The 9683-nt window shown below is 54.3% G+C and overlaps 4 protein-coding genes across 4 annotated transcripts in view; 2 read left to right on the top strand and 2 right to left on the bottom strand.

Annotated features, from left to right (window-relative positions):
• Positions 1-2528, bottom strand: part of BBA_03517 (Ankyrin and HET domain protein) — a gene marked incomplete at both ends in the record, with an annotated part of 2889 nt that extends 361 nt beyond the window's left edge. The window contains one exon of the mRNA XM_008598614.1: positions 132-2528. Within this exon, the coding sequence (XP_008596836.1) occupies positions 132-2528 (2397 nt within the window). The remainder of the gene's footprint in view (positions 1-131) is intronic.
• Positions 2529-3181: 653 nt separating this feature from the next.
• On the top strand, positions 3182-4597 carry BBA_03516 (short chain dehydrogenase; the record flags this gene model as incomplete). The annotated part of the gene is made up of 5 exons (XM_008598613.1): positions 3182-3753; positions 3884-4193; positions 4244-4317; positions 4394-4502; positions 4556-4597. 5 exons carry the CDS (start codon positions 3182-3184, stop codon positions 4595-4597), a joined length of 1107 nt encoding a protein of 368 aa, XP_008596835.1.
• A 715-nt stretch (positions 4598-5312) lies between these two features.
• On the bottom strand, positions 5313-6936 carry BBA_03515 (ribose-phosphate diphosphokinase; the record flags this gene model as incomplete). Its single annotated transcript, XM_008598612.1, has 3 exons — positions 5313-6535; positions 6610-6757; positions 6826-6936. 3 exons carry the CDS (start codon positions 6934-6936, stop codon positions 5313-5315), a joined length of 1482 nt encoding a protein of 493 aa, XP_008596834.1.
• Positions 6937-7480: 544 nt separating this feature from the next.
• BBA_03514 (uncharacterized protein) lies at positions 7481-9283 on the top strand (the record flags this gene model as incomplete). Its single annotated transcript, XM_008598611.1, has 2 exons — positions 7481-7689; positions 7765-9283. 2 exons carry the CDS (start codon positions 7481-7483, stop codon positions 9281-9283), a joined length of 1728 nt encoding a protein of 575 aa, XP_008596833.1.
• Positions 9284-9683: the final 400 nt, after the last annotated feature.

Raw genomic sequence — 9683 nt, 5'->3', positions numbered from 1 at the left:
CTTCTTCTTCTCTCTTGTTCTTCTTCTTCTTCCTTGTCGTCCTCCTCTTTCCCTTGCTCCGCGCTGGCGGGGTTTTCCTCCCCTCCATCGACTGCGGCAACCTTTCCAGCCGACTCATCATGATTTGGGACCTGCTCGTCGGCATCGTCGTGTTGAGATTCATCGTGCCCGTCACCACTAGCCGCCTTTGCTTCTGCTTGCTCCCCGTCATTCCCTTCTCCTTCATCCTCTTCTTCTCCACCGGCGTTGTCATCCTCGTCCTCCTTGTCGTCCTCTTCTTTTGCCACCTTTACAGCAGCCAAGACATCTTCGACGTCTGGAAACGAGCCCGAGGTGTCCTTGCAAAAGACGTCGCGCAGCCACGCTGCCGTGTCGGGGTCCGGGATGCCATGCTCGTCGCACAGCCCAAGGTGCACGAGCTCAGCGGGCAGAGTGCTCTTGATGTAATCGGCAAAGTCCTCGCCAACGGGATCCTCGGCGTAGCTGTAGGCGGTGAGGGGAAAGGAGCGCTTGAGGTAACAGTTTGCGCTGAGGACCTGCCACAGGGCCTCGACGCGATCGCAGCCCGTCGGGTAGATGGAGTCGACGGTGGCCATGGTTCGGAGCCACTCTAGGACATTAGCCGTGCCGCAGTAGCAACGCGCCGGATCGTGGCGCTGCTTCTCGACGTGAGCGACAGTGTCTACCATCAGGCCGTTGAGCTGCAAAGTATCCGACTCGAACGGGTGGATACGCGCGACGGTCGAGCCGGCGGCACGAAACTTTGTGCTGAAGAGTCGTCGCGTGGCGAGCGGCCAGTGGAAGGAAGGTACCCAGGACGGCAAGTCGTCAGGCCGGGGTAGCAGGTTGTGGGTGTCGGCGAATGGGCGCACCCAACACCAGCCCTCATGGTGCTCACTAATATCCTGAACAAAGGACAGCGCCTCGAGTGGCTCAAAGTCTTCAATCTCGCCGCTTCTCCAGTCTTGGTATCGATTGTCCCCCTTCGCTTGGATGTAAGCCTTGCCGACTTGTGTAAATACTTCAGTAATGGTCTTATGATAGTCTGGAACGATGGGTTCGTCGCCAGGAATGGGTTGCGCAATGCCCAAGAGCGCAAAGATTTTGTCGCGAGGATCTGTGGCGGCAAAGTTCCAAGTCAAGGCAATCAGCGTCGCAAGAGGGAGTTTTGAGCACCACCAATCGTGCGCCATAGCAACAAAATCGGGGTTGCTTTCCCGAAGGGCCTCGAGCTGCGTGGTCACAATGGTGTCCTCGAGTTTGGTGCGGCGCGAGTGCAGCCTTACATCAGCCAACGACCAGGCTAGAGTGCCCATATCACCGTAACGATATTTGACGAGAGTTGTGTTGTAATTCATGGCGACATATTCAAAGTCGATGGCAGACTGAAAGACTTGGAAGAGCGCAGCCCACGGGAGGTCGTCGCCCCCAAACATGATTCGGACGTCTCGCGCCAAGGCAACTTCCTGCAGAACCCATATTCGGTGGAAATAGGACCTGCGTACAAATTCCAGAACAATGTTTATGCTGTCAGAGGAGAGAATGGTTTCGTTCTGAACCTCTTGGTCATCCTCATCACTTTCGCCTCTTCTCCGCCGACGGTGCCAAGCTTCCCATGAGCGTTTGAAACACTCCACGGAGGAGGAAAGAATGGTAGGCAGAGAGTGGTATAACTCGGTGGAAGCCTCTGAATCAAAGCCGCCGAGCCAAATAATGACAGACTGGGCTTGTCCGTATATCTGTGTCATCATGGAGACTTGGATGTTTCTCTCGAGCAAATCGTGCTGATTCACGCAGATGGCGTCGATCCAAATGGGCTTGGATCTGTGGTGCTGTACTCCGGGACCCGAGACTGTTACAGAAGTATCCGATGTGTTTTCCAGTATGCGGGCTATATCGAGGTAGCGCCTACGCTTGCGCTGCAAGCAGCAATCCAGCGGTGTGCGGTCGGTGCTGTCAATCGCGGTACGATCCGCGCCCTGAGAGAGCAAGAGCTCGACAATGTCCAGATGGCCATTCTCTGCGGCATAATGAAGAGCAGTCTCGCCGAAGCAGTCCACATTGTGCACGTTGGCGCCGCGGCGAAGACAATCCTCCACGTCGTCGTATCGGCCATCCTCAGCAGCCTGTATTAGTCTGGTCTTGTCGTAGGGCTCAAAGCGCGAATCGACCTTGGCGTCATCAGACCACTCGTCTACCCTGAGCTGGGACAGAGCATCGTAGAGGTTCTTTGTTATGAAGAAGAGCCTGCCGTTGACAGAAATGGGCCACTGATTGTGCGGAGCATATGGGTCCTCGCTGCCGTCTTTGCTCTGGTCCAGGGGGTTCGGATTTCCCCATGTGTAAGAGAGGCAGTTAAAATCGGGCTTGTCCTTGAGATCGACGGTGAACAGCTTGCAGGAGAGCAGAGTGACGCCACAGACTGTGGGAGATGCTTTTGCGAGCGGATTTCGAACCGTCAAGAGGCGGACGCTGGTGGGCGTTGGGAGCGGGTCGTACTCGAAGGCAGAAAACTTGAACGACGACATGCTGGGCCTTGGGCGGCAAGCAATGCCTCTACCGGAATGAGCTTCATCGTGGAGAGGGAATGGTCAGGTAAGATGCTGGTAATAAATAGGCGGCGATTACCAGGTCCAGTAGGGCTAAAGCGGGCTAAGAAGGAGGTGAGTGAGGCCTGCGCGTCGCACCGCCACAGACAAGGCTGCGAATAAGGCGGCTGAGAGGTGGCTAGGCGTTTTGGCAGAGGATTTGTGCCTGACGTTGCTATTATTGGAATAACCTAACCTTGACAGGTACAAAAGTATGAGATTGCGAGAATGCGAACAAAGAAGTGATGAGCCAATTTCGTGGAAGAGAAGCCACGAGGTTGTAGTTAGAGGAATTTGGTGACGAGCCAACGGTTGGCGCCACAGTTATCATCGGCGGCCTCTTTCGGTAAGCAACGGCTCTATCGAAGCAATTATCAGGGATGAGAGCATTACTCTAGCTGGTATAAGCAAAAAAAAAATATACTCTGGTTGGAACTTGTGCGTAAGGTAATCGAATAGTGACAAAAGCTGCCTTCTGTAAGCACCCTCATAGACTTCTCCACAATCATTGCACACTGGCCGGACCGGCGAACCTTTGCCACATCGGCCAATAACCAATTCTCTTCCAACTCCAAGCCGGGATTCCATTCTCCATGAACCTCTCGTTTCGTGCGCCTCTATCTCGCGCTTCCGACCCGCGTCTTCTTTGTCCAGGGCCCGTCTCGTCATCGCGCCGCCTAGTGTCGACATTCTCCTCCCCCGCAATCGAGCAATCCCCGCGAAGCGTCCTTTTGCCCGCCGTCGCCCGACCCCGGCCCGCACCGTTCTCCCTCCCCGCCAATCGCCGCCGAACCTCCTCCTTCGCTCGACATTTCCATACCACACCTGCTGCTCGCACCATGTCTCCCACTTCGCAAGTCGTCCCCGCCTCCGCCGGCCAGCGCCTCGCCGGCAAGACCATCCTCATCACCGGCGCCTCCGCCGGCATCGGCCAGGCCTGCGCCCTTGAGTTTGCCCTCGCGCAGCCGCATGACCTGCGCCTGATCCTCGCTGCCCGCCGTCTCGACACCATCAAGAAGATTGCTGCCGACATCACCGGGCAGGTCGGCGACGGTGTTAAGATCCTGCCGCTGCAGCTCGACGTCAGCAAACCCGACGAGGTGCGCGCCTTTGTGGGCAAGCTGCCGGACGAGTACAAGAATATCGACATTCTCATCAACAATGCGTGAGTCTGCCTGTCCTCCCGTTTCAGCTTATGATCTTAAAGGGCAAAGATGAAATAACTTTTTTTTTCTTTTTGCAAAAATGAGAAATTACAAGCAAATGAAAGCTAACGAGACATCACACAAACACAGTGGCGGCGTCCGCGGCGTCGAGACGGTCGGCAACATTGCCGAAGCCGACATCAACGTCATGTTCGACACAAACGTCACGGGCCTTATCAACGTCACTCAGGCCGTTCTTCCCGTCTTCTTTGCTCGCCCGGACGGCGGCGCCGGCGATATAGTCAACATTGGCTCCATTGCCGGCCGCGAGCCCTACGCCGGCGGATCCATCTACTGCGCGACCAAGGCCGCCGTCCGCAGCTTCACCGACAGCCTGCGCCGCGAGACCATGCACACCAAGATTCGCGTCATGGAGGTTGACCCCGGCGCGACCGAGACGGTGAGTTAACGAGGCACGCCCCTGGCTGCAATGAGAAACCCCCCTGTGAGCTAAGCAGTCAATGCCAGGAATTTTCCGTCGTTCGCTTCCGCGGCGACAAGGCCAAGGCCGATGCTACTTATGCGTGAGTCAAATATTTGAGCTTCAAGTCCCACCTGCTTCGCTCTTCCATCTTTCAAGTGTTAACAACTTGCATTAAGTGGCATGGAGCCCCTCACACCTCAAGACATTGCCGAGGTTATCGTCTTCAACGTCACCCGCCGACAAAACGTTGTCATTGCCGATTCGCTCATCTTTCCCACGTCTCAGGTAAGAAATCTCCGCGTCCTTCTTCAATACGGCCTTCTGACAGGTATACCTAGGCCGGTGTTGGTCCAGCCAACATGTACCGCAAGACGGCATAAGTTACACGCAAGCCGGCCAGTTGTAACAAAGTAACACGAGGGAATTAGAGCACACGGCAACTTAGAGCATAGACATGGAAAAACAAAAACTGGTTCAACATGGTAGATTTGTATTGCAAGGTTCCATGGACAGATTCTGCCAAATACTGAACAAAATCTACAGCATACGTGCACGAGTCTAATGACATGTTCGAAAATTTCTCTTGCCCCTCACCCACGCGCCGGAAGGCGGCGGTCACAAAAGTGACCAGATTGAGGAGCCTTCTAAGAACGAGAGTTCAATCTACCGATGTTCCGTTAAGAGCCCATTCTGAGATGAATCGGGCCCTTGCTGCCGAAAGTGGCAGCACCACCGGGGTGTTGTGTGCGTGGGCACTTGTTGTGAGGATTCTGGGCTGTTGTCAGACCTCCCTTCAGAGGTCTACGCGAAAGGAGGCTGCAAAGCTCAGGAACCCCCTTCACGTACAGCAAAGGAAAAAGTCACGGCGCTAAGCGACGAAGAGAACTGGAAAACAGTGCGTGTTTGCCAACCTACATGCTGCTCGCCCGTAAAGATAATAAGCAAGAAAAAGAATCAGCAGCCACTGCAAAATACCTTCCAAAGACGCCACGCTAGCGTAAAAAAGCAGTAGATATGAAATCATGGCCTCGTCAGCTCGACATGAGCCATCATGATGCAAATGGGTCGTCGCACTCTGCTAGCGAGCAGGGTGACTCAGTCTGTGTGTTGGTACAGAGGCGAGATTGACTCTCCGTAGTGGTTGCGCCGGATAGCCTCCGAAAGCAGAATCGACAGGTCGAGAATGACGAGCTTGGTGATGCCCTTGACACGGTCCTCGCTAATGGGGAAACTGTTGGTCACGACAATCGAGTCAATGCATTCGCACGCCTGCAGTCGCTCCAGACAGTCTGCACCGAACACGCCATGCGTAGCAATGCAGTACACCTTTTTGGCTCGGCCTCGCTTGACGACCGTCTCCGCAGCGGCAATCCACGATCCGGGCTTATCAATCATGTCATCTACTAGAAAGACAGTCTTGTTCTTGACATCACCGACAAGGGTAATCATGTGTTCCGTCTTGGTGTCTTGATAGACATTGTCCTCCTCATCGGAGCTGGCAGTGGGGTCGCTGCTTCCACCAAGAGCCTGCTTTTCCGGAACGAAAAAGGAAGAGGCGCGTGACATGGCCATTGGGTCCTCCTCACCGTCGCTGTGTCCCTGTTCGGGAGAGGGAAAGTCGTCTTCGACAACGTGCCCGTGGACTAGTCTGCCGCGAGTGACCTCTTGAGGCCTATGGTCATCGTAGCCATCTTCATCCTGGGCAGCTGGGCCGGTCGAGTTTGTCGACGGTGTGGCACTACCATTGAGGGTTGGCGTCACGTTTCCACTTTGGCGTTTTTCCGTGGCTGCGTGCGACCGCTTGGGAGATCCTTGCGAGTCGGCCGAGATGATGGTTTTTCTGGCCTGAGCCTGTTGAGAGGCGAAGACCTCTTCAGCATCCCTATTAAGGCGAATGCTAGCAAAGGTGGTAGTCTCCAACGCGGGCGTACGATCCTCCGTATCAAAATGATTCATAATCATGCTATGAGACATGTTGGTAGTTCGCTTGCGGTCCGTCGTCACCATACCAAAGTTTAGCTTGAGAGCGTCGGCGAGAGATGTCACGCGCTTCGTGCCACCAGCATTCTTTGATACGACAACGGCCTCCTTCCACTGCGGCACGTTACGGCGGATCCATCGCGCAATAATGGGCTCGGCATGCAGGTTATCGACGGGACATCGGAAAAATCCTTGCATCTGCGACGCGTGCAGGTCCACCGTGATAACGTGCTTGACACCAGCGACGTTCAGCAAGTTGGCCAACATGCGAGCGGTAATGGCGCCTCGATGTGACTTTTTCTTGGACTGACGGCTGTAGGGAAAATATGGAAGCACAGCTGAAAACAAGCAAAAGCCGTCAGCAACACAGAACCCCACATGTTGTTTGCAGCAGCTGTGACTCAGCCCGTACCTGTGATCTTGTTGGCCGAGCCGCCTTTGCAGGCATTGATCATGATAAGCAACTCCATAATAGAGTCGTTGATCTTGGGACTGCCCGACTGGACGACGAATACATCCTTTTCTCGGACGCTCGTGAGGATCCGCACGCTGGTCTCGCCCTTTTGGAGCAAGAGGTTAGCCTCGCCGCAGGAGCTGTTGCTGGTGGAAGACGGGCAGGATAGCTCACATTAGAGAACTGAGTCAGCTCTGCGTCGGCCGGCTGCATGCCCAAATTCTCACAAATCTGTTTTGTGAGAACTGGGCACGAATTGCCCGCAAAGATGAGCGTATTGCGCATTGTCTTTGTAGAGCTCACGCCATAGGCATGGTCCGACACGAGAAAGCTGAGAGAGACGAAAGAAAAACCTGGGGGCAGTTTTTTCTCTGCCACCAATTCTATTCCCACCAGCAAGGATGGGGCACTGTGCCAAAATGAGGGACGGCACGGTATGATGGCTACTGTGTTCGGCCACTAAGCTCATCCTCGTCCCGCTGCACATGTTAACACAGCGCCTAAAATACAGTGATTTACAGTGCGATTCAATCCCCGCTATTGGTGGGACTGTGGCTCGCCAACCCTGCTAGACTGACAGCCATCATGACACCAGGATTCAGCTGATTCGTGATAGGATAACTGGACTGAGCATTCCGAAATAATCTTTTCTCGTGCCACCTCCGTTGAGACTCAAGGCATACACGAAATGGCCATGTGGCCATTTTAGCTGCTGGTCAACGCTGCTTACACTGCTGGTCCTCCCCGTTTGGTGACCGACAAACGCTTGGCTACCCAGCACCAGCGCAACGTTCGAGAGCACGGCGCAAGTCTTGCAGATAATCCGGTCATGGGTATTCCACATCTCATTTCGACGCTTGAGCCGTATGTACAGCACGTGGCGCTCAAGGATGTAGACGTGGTGGTGGATGGGCCTGGTCTTGCGCATCATATCCTGCATGTGTGCCGCATCAATGGCGTCGACCACCCTTCCTATAAGTTATTGGGTGCAACAGCTGCGGCGTGGCTTGATAATCTAGCTTCCCAGAACACAGTCATGTAAGACGTCACATTGGCCTCAGCGCCAAGGAAATCTTTAATCTCTTTACGCTTGTACTGACTGGTCCCACGTAGAAAGATGATCTACTTTGATGGATATTTGCCAAAGAGCAAACTACCAATTCGGATGCAAAGGGCTGTTAAAAGCACATCCCAACTATCTTCCTTTCGCGGCTACAATATCCGTGGCTGTCCAAGATGTCATGTCACCGAATCTGTCGCGACCGCCTCGATAGATGCATTCAAGAATGGCAGGCCCGAGACCAAGCCGCTCGAGGCCCCGAGCTTCCTAGTACCTGCAGTGATCGAGGCGCTGTTGCTCTTACAGAGATACAAGTCGATTGTCGAAATCGTTCCTGGCGAAGCGGATGGCTATTGCGCGAAGGCTGCAGCGGAAGTTGGAGGCATCGTGATAACGTCCGATTCTGACCTACTGGTCCACGATCTTGGCGCCGGCAGCGTTGCACTCCTGCGAGACATTTATCGAGGTGACGATGGTGTCGTACGAGCTGCGATCTATCAACCACGAGAAATCCTTCGCACCCTTGGCCTCTCTAACCCTTCGGACATTTACCGCTTTGCCTACGAGCGCTCATGCTCCGCGCATACCACTACTGCCATGCTGGTACGGGCTTGTTCAGAACCTGCCAAGGATGAGAAAGGCTACGAGGAGTTCTGTGCTCAGTATCGAGAAGGAGAGCGAGCCGTGATTCCAAAATTGAATTCGGGAGACAGCCTTGCACTGGAAGGGCTCGACCCGCGCTGGTCGGAGCTACTTCTGCAAATGTCACCAAGCGAAACAACGGACACCTTTCGAATGTTTCTACCGGTATTGATTGACAACCCCGAGAAGGGCACTGCATGGGAAAATAGCAGGTACATCAGACAGTTGGCTTACTCGCTTATGCGGAACATGCTATTACCCGGTATCAACGGCCCTGTTCATGAGTTTCGGAGGGTCCAGACACAGGAGCAGAGCGGCCGCCAAGTACTGCTACTCTCCCAACCCCCCATCCACTTCGAAGTCGCCGACCTGGCAGATACTTTCAAGAAACTTGCAACCCTGCTACCAGGAAAGCAAGACGCTCTCTACTGGCTGCTCGCCTATATCATTCTCGATGTTCGCGGGTCAGTGGCGGATGGCAGAACACCGCTCGCCGTGAACATGCTGCAGCAAGCGGACTGGCCCGATGAAAATGCACGTATAATTGACTGGAGCTTTGTTCATCTTGTAGCCCAATTACAAGCGGGATACTACTCGCTGCGGATGCTCAGGCAGCTGATATACGCAGGCATGGCGGATGCAAAAAGAGTCGCCGGCCCGTCTTTCGCAGAGCTGGCACTTGCACTGAATAAACTGCCACTGTTGGAGGACTCGCCAGACGTGCGCAGTGTGAGCAAACTGCTCAACGCTGCTCCGGCAGCTAGGAACCGTGAGATCTTGGCGCATTTTGTCGAACTACCGACACAGCAAACCGAGGACAAGCGGCCAAGTAAGCAGCACAAGAAACGAAAATCTGGCAGCGTCGTTTCAAAGAATTCGGCGAAGTCGGCAGCAGCGGCCAACATGTTTGGGCTGTTGCCGGTCGAATAAAGTGTTGTATTGTTCATATTGAGCCACGCCACCTAAAGCTACTATTTCCAACTCCACGGCAGGTGGTGGAAAATCCTAAATGAACCACAATACTTGAATGTTCAACAGCAGCCTAAGCCTATTGTGCAGAGCTATCCGTACTCGATCGTCCCTCAATAGCAGCCGGCGGTATTTCTCCTGCAGAGTTATAGAGGCATTACGGAGCCTGTCCCGGTGTGGTATTTAGGACGCAACCTCACAGTGTCGAAAATCGACCTTCAAGTTACGGGGCTCGTCCGAGGCTGCCAAGATTGCTCTCCAATCCAGTAGCGGCATGGTTGTTGCTCGGCGGTGAATCGCCCGAATGAGAGGATACTGTGATAACGGAAGCTAGACTGGGCCAAGGCGCGGGTATTTAAAT

This window comes from Beauveria bassiana (assembly GCF_000280675.1).
Source record: "Beauveria bassiana ARSEF 2860 unplaced genomic scaffold BBA_S00007, whole genome shotgun sequence".
Lineage (NCBI taxonomy): Eukaryota > Fungi > Ascomycota > Sordariomycetes > Hypocreales > Cordycipitaceae > Beauveria > Beauveria bassiana.
The sequence above is the reverse complement of the archived record's forward strand: the minus strand, read 5'-3'. Positions and strand labels throughout refer to the sequence as shown.